Source organism: Branchiostoma floridae, chromosome 8, assembly GCF_000003815.2.
Source record: "Branchiostoma floridae strain S238N-H82 chromosome 8, Bfl_VNyyK, whole genome shotgun sequence".
Classification (NCBI taxonomy): Eukaryota; Metazoa; Chordata; class Leptocardii; order Amphioxiformes; family Branchiostomatidae; genus Branchiostoma; species Branchiostoma floridae.
Window position 1 is genome coordinate 20,638,754 of NC_049986.1, and position 16,571 is coordinate 20,655,324.

A 16,571-nucleotide genomic window follows, 5' to 3' on the forward strand; every position below is an offset into this window, starting at 1 on the left:
AGCCCCGTCAGAAGACTGCAACGGAGGCTACAACCACTGTGTCCACTCGGACTATCACATGCAATTTTGAAAAGAACGGACCAGAAATATATAGATTTCCGTTAAGCCTTGGGCCTTATTTTCATCTCGGTGAATTTTAGCGACTCTTCAGGCCCTTTAAAGTCAACCCAATTGACTCCCTTCCCGTAAGTGTTGTCACCATAAGCACCGTTCAGGTTAGCATGGTGACAGTCATTGTACCACCAGGCTCCTGTGAACTGGACGGCACAGTGAGAGCCCGAGACGTCGTGGTCTCTGTCCCCGTCCTTGGTGCTGATCTGCATCCCGCTGTGCCAGGCCATGCTGTCACCTGAAGGAAAATAAAGGACCATTTATTATTATCTGTGGGGAAGTGTGGCGTTACTATAGGGTGTTTGGCCTTGAAACCAGAGGTTCTGAGTTCGAATCCTGTCTTGTACCCTTGCGAAAGATACCATACACGAATTTCCTCATTCCACCCAGACGTAAAAAAGGGGTACCGGACTTCGGCTAGGGAGGTAAAAGGTGGTGAAAAGAGAAGGTTGGGCTCCACCTCCCAATACCGTGCTCTAGATACAATGGATAGCAACTCACTGCAGCTTCGGTATTTAAAAAAAGGGTTGTTGCATGCACTGCACTAACTGGTTAGAGTGGCGGTCGTTGGGTGGTTCTAAACTGAGGTAACTTTTTTTATTCATCCCCACAAGTTATACACGTGAGCTTTTCACGATGTAGTCTATGGCTACGAAGGTAGAATAGTGGCACCACCTAATAATAATGATCTCTGACTTCCAAACTTGTGCACAAACTGTTTTCGTGTATGTAATGCAATTACAATGACATTCTGGTAACTCGACCTATTAAATAGATTGTAGAATGATTTTAAATTAGCTCGTTAGGTAGGTTGTAGAGTTATTGATAATGCTAGTGACGTGAAACGTTATATTACCATTCCTGTGTTTTTCTCTGTCCCTACTTGTTGACTATCCAATATCAGCTACGCTGCCTTAGAGCCTGTGTAATGTACTCGACACATTTGCTAAGAACAACGATGTGCACACCTGCAGTTCCGCTGTAGCCCTCAACCACCAGCCTGTACTTGTCTGACTCATCCCCGACGCTGAAACTGTCGTACACCGCATACGCAGTAACCCCTTCCACAGCCTCCAAATCCACCCTCAGCTCGTAGGCTTTCTGAGTCGTCAGGCGGTGAAGATTGTCGTTTCCCAGCCAGAACTCGCCGCTCACACTGCCGAGAGGGAAGCCTGCCTTGTAGCTCTTCCAGTCCAAGTAGAAGTCGACCGATCCGTCCTGGCGTCTCTGGAACACCTGAAAAGTTAACGTAAGAAAGTAATGGACGTATCATGTGAAGATGGGTACTTCTGATGGGAGAGGTATTATGCAGTGCTACTAGTATTAAACTGGTACATGGTAGCTGTAAGAACTCAATTACACACGCATAGTCAGTCACACAAATACAAAGAGAGAGATACGCTCCGCTTGCACACACACATACAATAGCCAGGCACACACGTAAACACATAGATAAACTCATACACGTAGACAGACCTTCCCTGGAACACCTTGAAAGTTTCAGAACAAGTTTAGGGTAAGACAAAAAATAGGACGTAAGGACGGGACGCTTATGCGGAAGAGGTATTTCACACTGCTATTATACTGCTGGCAATACAAGAACTCCATTGCGCACGCAAAGACAGACGCACACACACATGCGCATATACAGGAACACAAGCAGATGAATGGATACGCAGACAAATAGACAGACATTGACATATTACACAGACAAATAGACAGCTAGACGCACACACGCGTGCACGCTCGTGCGCAAAGACAAGGAGCAAAGTGAACATCTGATAAGTCGTACCGTCCAGCCGCCCCCGTCGGTGTCCATGTCACAGTACACCAGGAGCGCCCCCTGGCGGTCCCGCGGGTACACCGTGTAGGGTCCGCTGGGCAGGTCCGGGCCGGAGAGATGGATGTCCTGACAGTCTTCCGGTAGAAAGGCGGGTCCTCGTGGTCCTGAGGCACAGCAAAATAGAGAGCGGTGTAGACCAAAAAGGAATTCCGTTACGTTAACGGTAGTTAGACAATCAGGTAAAGCTTGGTTCACATGTGCGTAATAATGCATTTAATTGTAATCAGTGGCCAAACGACCGTATGGAAGTCTTAACCTCTACCAGGCTCCACAGATCGCTGGAAAATAGTACAAATTGGACAGATATAGACGCATAGCATGCCAGAGGAATTAAATGACCGAGGAGTTTGGTTTGCGACCCATGGCCAGGTAACTTAGCCTGGGTACCATCCGGATAGAAGTTCGCTCCTATGTTCGCTTCTGCTATGAAACACAGAGAAGCGACTGTATATAGTGTACAATGAAAGTCAGAGCTAGAAGCGACTGTATATAGTATATGATGAACTCCGGAGCGAACTACTTTCCGTATGGTACCCAGGCTACAGGTAACTCGTTTGGGATGTTATCTGCCGATATTACGCCACTACATTAGCGTTGCAACCTTTATCCACAGCAAAACAAAACACTCAAATAAAGTCCCCACCATAATAAGCAGTCTAAAAGTAATTACTGAAAGTTTATTGCAAGTTCGTACCCGAGGGCTAATTGCAAGTGACAAAAAGTGGCAGACAAACAATGGTAAACAGTAAACATTAGTAACCGACTTACTCTAGTGATGAATTTAATTAAATTAAATTAAATTAGACAAAGCACAAAACTTAGCTATAGTATAGGGCTTAAATTCTTTTTCGGAGACAGTAGAAGACGAAGGGTCCCACCTTTTCTATAATGTGTGGGTTTTGTGATGTTAAGAGGAAGGTAATTTACTTTTTGTCTGTAAACGTGGAGAGGTAAGAGTGGAATTTGGTGGCTTCTTTAAAAATCTCCTTCCTTTTACTTGATAATAAAAGGGACAGCTGCAGTTTGGAATAAACAGGAGTTCGTTTTCTACTGCATCTAATGTACAGTATTTACAAGTCTTTCGCGGACAAGTAACTCACCAAGCGCAACGTGGTAACACCCCATGACCTCCACTCTCATGCTGATCCACCTGTGCCACGTCACGGGGACGATCCGCACGTACCTGGCGGTAACAGGTGACTGGAGCATGTGACCAACCGGCGTCGTTCTGTCAGTGTTACCTGTGAACACCTGGCGAAACACGGGGAAATGATAAGTTATATTTTTGCTTTATGGATGTTAATGTATTAATCCCATTTTGTCTGATCAGGGGGGGGGTGCCAGCACCAACTTTGATGTCACTGTCGAGAGGACTAGGACTACGAAACTTGGTGACATTTCCTAAAATATTGTTGGTAAAAATTCTACGATAAAACCATGACTTTGTGATTTTTCGTGATTTTTTGGTTTCTGGCAGCCATATTTTCTCAAATTTACCAATTTTGGTTTGCACAATGAGGCTGAAAAAGGGGAAGGGCCCAAAGGCCTGGTCTAGATAGGGTTAAAGGCATGCAATACGCCTGCAATGCAGTATCTGAATGTTCAAAGCATAAAAACAAAGTCACTGTTTTTAGTCATCAACATATCTTATTACACTGAGCATCAATATTCCCCAGGTATGTATGCGGCTTTTGTAGTGCCACGAGAACGTCTTAAAGTATGCGAACTTCCCTTGAACTTCGCGAACTTCGCTTGAGTTGTCGAAGCACGAAGACACTTTTTTTTATTTCTGAGAAGATGATCCTTTTTAACATGGCGAATAACAGCATCATATTATGATAACTCTAGTCTACCGTATCGAATCCTTCGCTGTCTTGATAGGTCGTCCAAATGCCATGAGCGCCCCCTGTGTTGAACTGCAGCTTGTATGATGTCACCCATTGGTCACCGTTAGCGCGACCTTGGGTGATCACCCCGGAAACGATCGCCATACCCAGGTCAATCTGAAAACAACACATTTGTTCAGGGGTCAGCAGCTATAGTATACATTTTGTCACCAGTGATATAATCACCTTAATAGAGCTTCACGCTAGAGATTACAATATCAATCTTTTATTACACAGCTACTGTCCTCTGACAAGACCGGCAATAAAGATTCCTTATTTTTTTACACATCTTTATTTTCGTATACAATTGCTATAGTCTAAAGGCACGGCCGCAATCGAATTTGTCCTCCTTTTGTTGACATGTACGCACATGCCGATTTCTCTACAAAGAGCCATCCACAACTTCTGAAGTTATTCTGTCGACTAACCGTGACACCCATAAACAAACAAACAAACAAACAAACCCACCCACAAAGAAATTACACCGCCCATCGTCAAGCATAAATGACACACTAGCTGCTATATATGCTGATGTTCACCCTGGTTAAAACAGACTTTTAGCCAGGGCCGGCAGAAAATGTGTTCGGCAGTCAAGGCAGGTCTTCCGAAGGACATTAGAAAAGCACACCCGGGACCTTCCATGCAGGGAGAATTGCAAGCCTTGCTTCCGTCTGGTGTCTCTTGCCGTACAGAGCATCCGAGAGGGACTGGTCAGTGCTATTAATAATGACCAAATCGCCTAGCTTACTGTAGCTGATGTTTAGTTCTTAAATAGCCCAGCACAGAAAAAAAGAAAACAGATTGAACCGAAAACATAACATTCTCTGCAAAGGTAAAGGTGATAAAACAATTCTTCTCTTACCTGCAGCCACTCACTGGCGGTGTTAGACAGTGCGCACCAGGCACTCTCACTGTTCAGACGACTCTGAGGTTTCGGACAGCTCTGATGTGTAGATGATGTCGTGATGCTTTCGTCGAGGATGTGTCGAGATTCCATTCCCAGCGGAGAACTGCAGCCTTCAAAGCAATTATAGCCTTTGAAAACGATCCTGGGTTTACTTCTAAGTACATACTTTTTCAACTTTTATAACAATTATAATGATAATGATCTTAATTTGCACGTTCTTGCCCATATGGGCTAAATCCAGTAGTTTTTGTAGTACAATGTCTTATATCATACTATCTACCTAGACACACTTAGGCGAGAGTCTGGGCTCTACAGACAGCTGAGCAGCACAACTGAACTAAGATCACTGATGAAGGATAGGGAGGAGTGGAGTAGGAGGGTCCAGCAAGCTTCCCGAGTTGGATTCTGATGTCCTCAACTGACTGACTGACTGAGTGTAGTCAGATGATGTCATTTAGTTTGTCATTTAGTTCGTCTTTTACCAATTTACCAACTGTGTATCTAAATTCAGGGCATTAATTAAAGAATTGCGTATATGCTATAGATAGTTATGCATTAAGCCATGTTGATTTCATTATATAATAGAATAGACTGTCAGTAGAATGTGAAGTGATAGAATAGAATAGAATAGAATAGAATAGAATAGAATAGAATAATATAGTTCTGAGGAAGGGCAAACATACCTTCTTCCCTACAACCGAGCACCTCCACCCTCATACTGATGTGTAAAACCCAAGTCTGCACCACGAAGCGGACGTACTGGGCAGCCACGGGCGGGCGCAGGATGTGGGTTACCGGGGTCCTTCTGTCCGTGTTTCCGGTGAAAATCTGATGTGAAGAAAATTGCATAGTCAGAAGTTGTAAACATTTTTTGTGCGCTGAATATGTACTTGTCACAACAAATTTGGCATCAATAATTGATACTTGCCTGTAGGCGAACAAGGACGAACAAAATTATAACACATCGGTAGCAAGGCACCTTGTCCGAGCCGTCGGTGTCCGTGTAGGTTGTCCAGGACCGTCCGCTCCGGCTGTGCTGTAGCTTGTATGACGTTACCCACTGGTCATGTGTATCCCGACCCTGCGTGATGACGCCGTGCACCACAGAAGTTCCGCCCAAGTCAACCTAGACAAAATACCATATTTCTGGCATTAAAAAGACTATTCGAAGCAAATGTATGTTACCATTTTTCCATATTCTAGCCTTTGACATCAGATAGTGTTTTCCGACCTGGGTATGACGTGAATAAAATACAAACACGGTGAATTTCGTATCGCCCTCGGTCCACACGGAATACACCGTGTTGCATTCTATATCATTATATTTATACGCATGCATGATGCAGTGACTGACTCCATGTCATTCGAAATAAAGAAGACGCACAATATGAATAGACTTTACCTGTAGCCATTGTCCTGCCTCCAAAGTTATACTCGCCACCCAAGCTGTCCTTCCCTCCAGCGTGTTCAGCCGGCCGTGGTACGTCTTGTGGTTGATGTCGTAGACTGATGACGCAGTGATGCTGCTGTCAGGGATGCTACCATCCTCCATCCCCATCGGCTCCAGGCAGGCTGCTAAACAACACGAAAAACAGTTTTAGAGCAAGGTGCGGAGTAGGTAGGACCAGAGACAACCTACTGAAATGGGGACGGGTGAACTCAGCTGAGTGTCGTTGTGGCCACCCAACCCAAACCATGGGACACATTACGAAGGACTGTGTATTAGGCCCCAACATCTCCAACCAGGACCTACTAGAAGCTAACGAGAAGGCCGTGGCCTGGCTGCAGTACTGGCACGGAACGCTATCATGATAATGGTCAGGTCAGTTATATGCCAAGAAGGGTCAACTCCCAACCCTTAAGCAAAATCATCACAGGGAAGAGAGTGCAGCTGGCAGGGCACATCCTGCGCCTACCAAACCACAGACATTCCAAGACAGCCATGACTCGAATTCCTCCAGGTGGAAAACGTAAGAGAGGCAGACCAAAAAAACACATGGAGGAGGCCATTCAGTGATGATCTGAGGGGAGCCAGCATCGCGTGGGGACAGGCAGAGATGGATGCGACTGACAGAGGAAGATGGAAATTACTTGCTGCCTAATGTGCCTCAATGCACAGGAGGACCTAAGGTCTAAGGTAAAGGTCAGTTATATGCGATAGGGGCTTAATCAACTCCTAACCATGATCTGGAGACATTAATATCTAAATCTATAACAACATGAACATGTTGTCAGTTATGCTTGACAGGGATTTAACTCACAACCATGGTCTGGAGAAAGTCAGTGACCAGATGTGGTTAGCTATGTTTAAGTCAAGTGTTACTACTACGTATAGTATACAAGCTAGAGAGCAAAACTAGCGATCGCTGTTGTTGCTTATATCCGGGGTATTTGACGGCTGGTGCCTACCAGAAGGTCAGTAGATTGGATCAAAATTTGATATTTAAATTAGCAGATCAAATTACTGGCTAATATGTAACCTTTGCGAGGGGCCAGTCCTGGCCTATGCACATATATACATACATACATGCATGTAACCTTTGCCAAACACCTGCTTTTTGTCTACCACTGTGTCACCGAGACATCATCACGATCGCTCGTATATAATCATGTACTGACCGATGTCCTTGCATCCTAGCACCTCCGCCCTCATGCAGATATACTCGTGCCAGGTCTCGGCCACAAACCGGACGTGCTTCGTCACGACGGGGGAGTCCAAAAGATGGGTTACCGGTGTCGTTCTGTCCGAGTTTCCATCAAACACCTAGGGGGAAAAAACGGAATTTTTGCTATCATTCTTTTTAAATTTTGTCATTAATCTGTATACCAATGTTACCCAAGCTGTCAACTAGGTATAGGTAATCTGTCAGTTAGCCATTGGTCAAATCTGCAGGAGCATAACACTACTAGTACATAGTTCATGAAGAAGAACAAGACATCCCTACTCGTTTGGAAAAAAATCCTGATTTCTTTTTATCGTCATTTTATCGGAGTTATAAAGTATGAATTGCATGCTGCAAATAGAAATTCAACTCTCTTAATACCGTAAGTTCATGCAATGCCTATCATCGTTAGGCCCCAATACGGGATTTCTTACTTTTACTTCATATCAGTATCAAGAGCTGCGTATTCAAGCCACAACCCTTCACCTTATCAGACAGGTCCTGGTTCTTGTACGGCGTGAAGGTCGTTCCATCCCAGCTGAAGTGGAGCGTGTAGGAGGTCACCCACTGGTTATACAGCGATTGACCGCGTCCTTGGGTTATGACTCCGGTAACGGCCACCACACCGAGATCCACCTATAGAAATACTTTGTATTCATTCAGATGTCTGGATCTCCCTAGAGGAACCCATTTTCTGAACAACGCTAATAGAGTTACGTGTAGTACTTACCATGCCATAAAATTATCCTTTAGATACTAGAAGTGAATACAGTATGTACATGTGCATACATTGTAATATGTAAATCATGTAATATTATATAATATTACGTAAATTTGAATATATCATAAGATCTTATACAGGAGAGAAACAGCAGCCATTGAGAGACTTCCATAGTTCAGCAGTCCGGGAAAAGAAACTGTTGAAATAGTAGGACTTTGAGACTTGTAATTGGACGGTGTAGGGGTGACGTAAGCATTAGCGCAGGCGCCTAGAGCCCACGGTGAGAGATCTCAAATAAAAACAAGGCTTTAAACCATTGAAAAGCCTTTCTTGGTGGGATTTTATGTGAAATCTGGGCATTTTGGGAGTGGCTGCAGTAGGAAAGACCCTACACTGGTAGAATTAGTTGTAAAAAATGACCTTTCTCCATCGAGGGGGTTTCCGCACCCCCCTGAAATAGTGGTATCGTCGCCAGAATGCTGTTTTCAGCCAAATGGGCCAATCCAAGGGCTCTAATCAGGGGGGTGTATCAAAAGATTAGCCGTATAGAAATTCTTGCCAAGGAATTTGCCGAGACTGGACATATTAGGCTATCATTTGAAGGTAAGTTTGTATGGCTTGAACTTTTTATTCTTGAGATAATTGCATATTTGTTTCCTCAACTCTCCCATTGGAACGCATGTATTAGTGGCTGAAATTCTAATGTCATCGTCTCCCCTGTAGCACTATGCAATAAAGTTTTTCCATGCCTGAAGCCTAGCTTACACAAAGCCGAATATAGCTCCCGAACACCAGCCGAGCCTTAACCGACTCAGGTCGGCAATAGTTCGGGAGCAGTCTGACCAGTTCAGGTCACGCCTATCCTTTAGCGCCGAAAATGTCCCGAACATGTCCTAACCATCTTTCGACCAGTAAATGACTAGCTCCCGACAGTGTCCCGAATGCTACCCTCGCCGACTGAGCCGAACGCCAGACGAGTTAGCTCCCGAATCACTCCTAAGCATAGTCGGGAGAGATTCGGGAGGTAAATTCAGCTATGTGTAACCGGGGCTTAACACAAGTGCGTCTCTCTAGGACCTTGGCGAATTTAGGGGGGTGGGGGTGGGGTGGGGGATTCGGGGGGTGGACGTCGATTCAACATTTGTAACCGGGAATACGACAGGAAAGGAAAATATGCCGGAAAAGGAAAAATGCCGGGAGAGGAATATATATCGGGGGCTGTCCTCCCAACCCATCCCACCCTCACCAAAAAAAAAAAAAAAACTTTCACCAAGGCCCTAGAGACGCCGGAAGGAGACTAGTCTTACCTGAAGCCATTGTCCCCTCGCAAGGTGTCCAGCACACCAGGCATGCGCGCCCAGCACGCCGTTCAGCCGCCCGTAGTAGCTGGAGTGCTGCTCACCTGTCGCAAAGGACGACGCTGTGACGTCACTGTCCGGGATGTCCCTTGACTCCATTCCCAATGGGGACTGGCACGCTATGATGCAAGATATAATCCAGATAAGACCAAACCGAAAGAATCACTTTGTTTAGAGAAGCCACAAAGACATATCCTAACTTCCCCACACTCACAGACTAACAGAAAGCCTGAAATCTTTCTCTTGAAATCGCAGAACCCACAAATTGTAGAAAAGGTAGGGCTTTTTGTCTCCCTCTACTTCCAAAAAAGAAGTCAAACCCAACCTGTTTAGAAATAGCCAACACTAGTATTAGTCGTAAGAGTAGAATTTTGATTATAACTGTTCATTGTCACTTGTATCTCTCCTATGTTTATACCATGTACTTGCAATTAGCCCCCGGGTATGAACTTGCAAATATATTATAATCAAGTATCGGACATAGGAAAAAAATGTTGTGCTTTTCGTTACACAACCGACGTCCCTAACAAGAAACTGCCGACCGTAGCTGTTAAGATCTATTGCTGACAAGTAACATAAACTTCTGACATATCGGTGATATTTTTCAAGCAAATTCCTAATGCAACCAGACAAACCATCCATCATAAGACATATCCGTTCTTTTATCTCCACTATAACAGAAAAGCGAGGTGAAGTTTAATCCCCGTGTCTGGGGAGAGCCACACCCCAGGCACGTTAAAGAACCCGGCACATGTGCGATGGTGCGGTGTGAGTGGTCCAAAACCTACAGTTCCTTGGCCGCACCTGGGGCAATTACTGTCGTATTGAGGTCACCTGAGTGGCGCCGAATGGCAGCTCGCTCCAGACACTTGCGACAGTCGTATTGAGGTCACCTGAGTGGCGCCGAATGGCAGCTCGCTCCAGACCCTTGCGATTTAGCCCCGCCTATTGTAAGCTCCCCGCAATTCAGCCTCTGGCTGCAAAGAGTGAGTAGTCGGCCCACCCAATAACAACAATAACAATTTATCCAATCTTTTCTGCAAGTCATGTTGTGACCTGTACTTAGCCCGGTGTGGCAAAAATGTGCAACAAAGGACTTCAATCTATCAATTTAGGCTCCGAAGTTCTGTCCACTTTGATCAAGACAGTTACTGATATAGCTACATGTATTATGATGTTTGTTATATAGACTACGTTATGACACTTATGTGATGAAGTATCAAATGCCAGGCCATATCCTCTTCTAATCACTGATTTCGTAAAATAATATCACAAAATTGGTCGCTTACGAGAACATGTCGGTAGCACAGACGTCCACCTGCCGTCAGCTCGACAGCTCACACTAGGAGCGCCCTCTAGGATAAACCCAGCGTCACAGGCAAACTGCACCTCGTCTTGGTAGGAATTACTCTGTCCCATGGTCATGGTGCCGTTTGTAGGAACCAACAGTGGCGGGCACGTGATGGCTTCTGGGAAGGGAGAACGACATACAGAAAGTGTGGGCATCTATCTGTCTCAGGAAACAGACAGTCAGCCACCATCGTGGGTTAGGTGACCCGTCTGCCTGGCCTGCACATGTCTTTTTAAGGTGAAGGAGGGGTACCCCGGGTGTGCACTTCATTCTCCACCCTTTCGTCTACTGGCGCATTGAGTCCCACAGGTGCAGGAACTGTCATATGTAAGACGGCACCATCAGATACAGCTTAGTTATTTGGGGTGTAAGTGTCAAGCAGATGTAGTGGTAAAAGATAGTAACGTTTTCGGACAGCCAGAGAAGGTCGGCCGTCAGAGATCATGACGAATTATGCAAACTGCCACAACTGCATTGAGATTTGAGGACGTAGCGTAACTGTAGTACTTACCTGCCACATAGGGGGCGTTGCAGGCTTCATTACCGAATATAGCTGAAAACGCAAAGATAATATCAGATCAGTTCATGTACGTTCTTCAAGCTTAAATTTGATACTTAAAAGTTAGTCCCTGTAAAATTAATGTTGCTTTTCTGAATATGAATAAGGAAATGACTCATTTTTTTGGTTTAGTAATAGTAAGCACAACAATTGCCCTAGGTCTTATCCAGCCAGTGCTAAATGCAACATATAAAGTAAAAACAGAAACAACCGGTGAACAATATCAATCCGTAGATGGACTTTACACTGAATAAGTCGATGAAGGTTAGACATCCAGGTAATGAGACAGTTACTCAAGCAACTGGGTATGATTTGGGAAACTGTCCGACAGTCATCCGGCGTTTTTCGTCAGTGACACTGAAGTGATCTGGTAGAAACTGGTCTTTTGTATCCTAACTATGAATGCAAAAAAAGCTGAAAACAACTTTGGGTATCCAATAGGAAACAAGGTACTAGTAAGACAAAGTCAGACTAAAGGCAATTTGGATTCCAATTGGAAACAAAGGTAAGGCAAGGCTGAGACAAAATTGATACAAATTCTTCACACTAAAGTTTTTCCTCACCATCTGTCTGTTTCCAGCTAACAGAAAACGATGATGGAACTGCGGGGTTTGTATGGAAGACGATCTTCACGGCACTTCCTACGGAGCAGATAACGTCTGGCGGGGTGCTCCCGCAAAACTTCCCAAGACTCTGCCACGACTCGTCTACAGTGTCAAACAACTGCAAAAGACAAAAGTAACACAGTAACGTTTTTTAGATAGTTTGCATCAGGTAATTTTTGTCTATTGATAACGCCTAGAAGTTTTATGATGTTTATACTTTAATTTAGATGACTCACGAATGCTCAATGATCATTGACGCAATTCTGGTAATATAGAGTTGATTTCGTGTACATGCTATGTCATTACAATCTGCAAAAAGTTTTGGAGATTTGTCTGATGATCCCTTGGTAACCCAAACCGTTTTATTAGGATACCCTCACAGTTATCGAATACTTACAAGGATAAGCATTACTAAGCGTTTTGACGACTATGGGTATAAAGACGGGTGGCCAGCCGTGCAAAGTTTGTGCAACAGTGAATTCCATAACTGACGAGAAAGGCTGTACACGGATGAATTTAAGGCTATAGATTTGCATGATTTTTGCTCGGGCCAAAAAAAAAGCAACAAGAAATATACCTGAGAAAAAATTATTGTTCACAGAGAAGCTATCTCTGCAGGTTCAATAGAAGTCAAAGAATGAGAGAAAAATGTCCTACCTCCAAGTAGTCATGACCACAGTCCTCGTCATACTCCACAGAGAAAGAACTGAAAGTAAGTTCCACCCTCTTTCCTCTGGCAACAGTGACCAAACCCTCACAGGACACATCGGACGGCTGTGGGAACAACGATTACGTCAGTCAGTTCTATATTCTATTCTATTCTATCCTATTCTATTCTATTCTATTCTATTCTATTCTATTCCATTTTATTCTATTCTATTCGGTTCTGTTCTATTCGGTTCTGTTCTATTCGGTTCTATTCTATTCTATTCTATTCTATTCTACCTACCTACCTAGTCCCTTGACCTATGAATCTATCTTCATGGTAGACATAAAGATGGATTCTAATTGTTCTATTCTGCGTTATTCTGTGCAGATGTGTTATATTCAATTCTGTTGTATTCTATATTATTCACCTCTTATATTTCTATTCTGCTCTTTTATATGCTGCTCTATTCTATTATTTTCCTTTTTATTCTTGTGAGTAATGTTCGGTTTATGGCAAACTGTGCTTTACGGTGTCGTAATGATATGATTAGTGACCCACCGCAGGGTATTGTGGGTTCTGCACCTCGCCCCCGCTCCCCGAGGTGACGACTTGGCACGCTTTGGTATACCCTGACGGAGGAAAAAACATCGAAATATTTTACAACTTTTATTTTGTGTTATTAGCAGCTTTGGGATACTTGTGATGGGCGTATTTTCATCATTATTTCGCATTTCCTGTGTTTGTGAACAGTACTGTTCAAAGCTGCACTGGATCCACTGGGTGAAAGCCACCATCTCAGACAAAACCCTGTCACTTAGCCTGGATACCATACCCCAACTTTTCATGTCGGGGTCTGGCAGGATGGCTGTAGAAAGGTTCTCGAAGGCCCTTGATCAGAAGGAGGACAACCTAGGATTGATGACCACTCACACCACAGGTAGCCAGCTACAACACACCACAGTTGGTCAGCAAGCTATCACAGTAGCAAACCAGGTACTTAGTCACTGTTATGGATTTAAAAAATACAGTTGGGGGTCTTTAACCAATCATGGTGGGAGTGTAGTACCTCCTGCTGATCCTGCTGCTGTTCTATTGGTGGAGTTTTTTGCCAACTATCTGAGGCAAAATTGAGAAGCCGGCCTATGCCAGCCGGCCAGACCCCTGCACGTTAGATACTTGAGATCGGGCTGGGGTTTGGTAACCAGGCTACCTCTCAATGTAAACAACAACATGCTGTTTACTGCTCGGTCTGCTAAGGTGGGCTTCTTCTTCTTCTAAATTCACGTCACATGGGACGTAAAATACGTGACGTCCGACCTATTACGAACACGTCACACGAAAGCGCGGCAGGCATACATGACTTCAGTGTATCAATAACTTAGTTAATTTTTAATTAACGATCAATGACTACAAATTGAACAGGACGCTACTTAATTGTCCACGTCCCACTTTTTAATCATTTTGCTATCGTTATAAGACGTACTGTGGCAATATATCTGTTTCAAAAATACGGGAGCTATATATGTGACGTTTGACCTAAATTCACCTCACATGAGACGTAAAACACGTGACAGTCGACCTATTACGAACACGTCACACGAAAGCGCGGCATACGTTACTTATTGTATCAATAACTTAGTTAACGATCAATGACTACAAATTGAATAGGACGTTACTTGTCCACGTCCCACTTTTTAATCACGTCACGTGCGATACGTCACATTTCTGACATTAGCTTTGTCATTGATAAAAGGACGTCACGTATGCCGCACGTAAGTGTGACGTCTCTGTAAAACGTCGGACGTCACGTATTTTTCGTCTCATGTGACGTGAATTTAGATAAAACGTCACGTATATATCTCCCGTACTTTTGAAACAAATGTATTCCCATGATACGAGTTAAATACGGATCAGTGACACGGAAATGATGCCATAATATGAACCCTAAATAAGCGGTCATACGTCGACGATGCCGCAAATAAGGCATAAAAGACCTGTTTTCTGTGGGTACGAAGTCTGCATTTCCGTGGTACAAGATCTCATAAGGATAACAAGTACTTTTGTAAACAAACTGTATCTCAAAGACCGATGCCCGCCTGTGCTGTTGGGTTCCCCAGTTTGATAAATGATGTACTTTATAGATGGATAAAATGCTCCAACCTGGTATAGGAATCCGATCGTACATGTTGCCAGCCGATGTAGACACTTTCTCCTCATCTGAGCAGAGCCTGCTTTTCATATAGCATTGATTGTTTATTTTGTACTGAAACGAAAGGCATGTTGAGTCGGCGCAACACGCTTCCGCACAGTCCTGGAGGGTGACACCAGGAGGACTGGATATGTCTGAACCTGGACAACCAGTCCGGGGGACGTGGCGAAACGCTGATAATCCACATGTTTCTGAAAAAGATGAATAAACCTTGAAGCCGGTCACAAGTATTACAAGATTTACTGCGATTCACGCAGTATATGAGGGCCCCCAAGGGGGGGTACCGACAACGCTCTACGCTAAATTCGGGAGGGCCGGCTACGTAATACGCTAAATTATGGACGCCTTATTACGCTCTACGCTAAATTACGAAGTTTCATAATGCATTATGCAAATCTTTATCGCCTTGTGGCTGAACTCCGCCGACGGCAGAACACGTGAAGAGGAGATCTAAACAAAAAATGATAATTCTATCAACAAGATTCAAATTCACTTAGCACTGGACAGAAGCGGCGACAGCGAATTTCTTATGTGACGTAATTTTCGCCACTTGTAGCACCGAAAGCGGAGGCGCAACAATCCTAGGGGCGTCCGGGGGCATGCTCCCCTGGGAATATTGTGAAATGCTGACCCTCTGAAACGCCATTTTATGCATTTTGAAGGGCAAATTTTGCTCACAGACTTAGTTAAGTTAAATGGCATTTCAATTAGAAATTCACATGGTTTTTAGCTTTTAAGTTATTGAGAGCAACGCCCCCCAAACATCATTTCCAAGAAAGCACTCGAACTGTCGCAAGGTAGGTACGGGAAAATTTGGAAATTTGTACCCTCTGAAACACCATTTCCTGCAGTTTGAAGGACAAAGTTTGCTGGCAGACTATATGCTCAATGTAAAGACATTTCTGTCAGAGAAAAGTTTTTGAATTTGAGGGCCATGAGCGCCGGAGAGTCGTGAGCACCCGAGGCCCAAGCCGTCGCAAGCCCAAGGGCTGCCCGGAGAAAATTGAAATCTTGACCCTTTGAAATGTCATTTCCTGCATTTAAGGGGCACATCTTGCTTCTAACTAAGCTAAGTTCGGTAAAGAAATTTTTACTAGTTCGGGGGAGACGGTCCCGCAACATATTTTTACCATGTCCAATGCCGAAGGGGTGAGCCATCGCAAGGAAGGTCCGGCGAAATTTTGAAATCTGGACCCTTTGAAACGCACTTTCCTACATTTTCGCAGGTAAAATGTGCCGGTATACTAGTTAAGTATAATAAAATTTTGATTATGCTTTACGAACAATTAATATGAATTACGTTTTACGGTAAAATCCGGTTAGCTTCTACGTAATACGTTAAATTAAAGGGGCCAATATCGCTCGACGCAAAATGCACTGATTACGCTCTACGTTGAATTCGAGCGGTTCCGCTACGGAGTACGTAGAATTAAAACCGCCGATTACGCTCTACGGAAAAGGGCTTGGGGGCCCCCGTATATGGCAATATATCTGTTTCAAAAATACGGGAGCTATATACGTGACGTTTGACCTATATTTACGTCACATGGGACGTAAAATACGTGACGTCCGACCTATTACGAACACGTCACATGAAAGCGAAGCATACCTGACTTAATTGTATCGATAACTTAGTTAACGATCAATAACTAGAAATTGAGCGGGACGTTATTTGTCCACGTTACAGGCGACGCGTGTGCCCCGTAACG

General features: G+C 44.1%; 1 protein-coding gene across 1 annotated transcript in view; it reads right to left on the bottom strand.

Annotated features, from left to right (window-relative positions):
- LOC118421237 overlaps nucleotides 1–16,571 on the bottom strand; it is a 20,482-nt gene continuing 3,911 nt past the window's right edge. The window contains exons 5-22 of the mRNA XM_035828435.1: nucleotides 14,814–15,053; nucleotides 13,212–13,282; nucleotides 12,662–12,778; nucleotides 11,963–12,122; nucleotides 11,352–11,393; nucleotides 10,779–10,958; nucleotides 9,439–9,608; nucleotides 7,897–8,046; nucleotides 7,367–7,511; nucleotides 6,150–6,322; nucleotides 5,727–5,873; nucleotides 5,431–5,575; nucleotides 4,703–4,857; nucleotides 3,808–3,957; nucleotides 3,055–3,205; nucleotides 1,904–2,058; nucleotides 1,080–1,347; nucleotides 1–349 (exon numbers count right to left, since the gene is read on the bottom strand). Of these exons, the coding sequence (XP_035684328.1) occupies nucleotides 102–349; nucleotides 1,080–1,347; nucleotides 1,904–2,058; nucleotides 3,055–3,205; nucleotides 3,808–3,957; nucleotides 4,703–4,857; nucleotides 5,431–5,575; nucleotides 5,727–5,873; nucleotides 6,150–6,322; nucleotides 7,367–7,511; nucleotides 7,897–8,046; nucleotides 9,439–9,608; nucleotides 10,779–10,958; nucleotides 11,352–11,393; nucleotides 11,963–12,122; nucleotides 12,662–12,778; nucleotides 13,212–13,282; nucleotides 14,814–15,053 (2,867 nt within the window). The 3' untranslated portion in view covers nucleotides 1–101. The remainder of the gene's footprint in view (nucleotides 350–1,079; nucleotides 1,348–1,903; nucleotides 2,059–3,054; nucleotides 3,206–3,807; nucleotides 3,958–4,702; nucleotides 4,858–5,430; nucleotides 5,576–5,726; nucleotides 5,874–6,149; nucleotides 6,323–7,366; nucleotides 7,512–7,896; nucleotides 8,047–9,438; nucleotides 9,609–10,778; nucleotides 10,959–11,351; nucleotides 11,394–11,962; nucleotides 12,123–12,661; nucleotides 12,779–13,211; nucleotides 13,283–14,813; nucleotides 15,054–16,571) is intronic.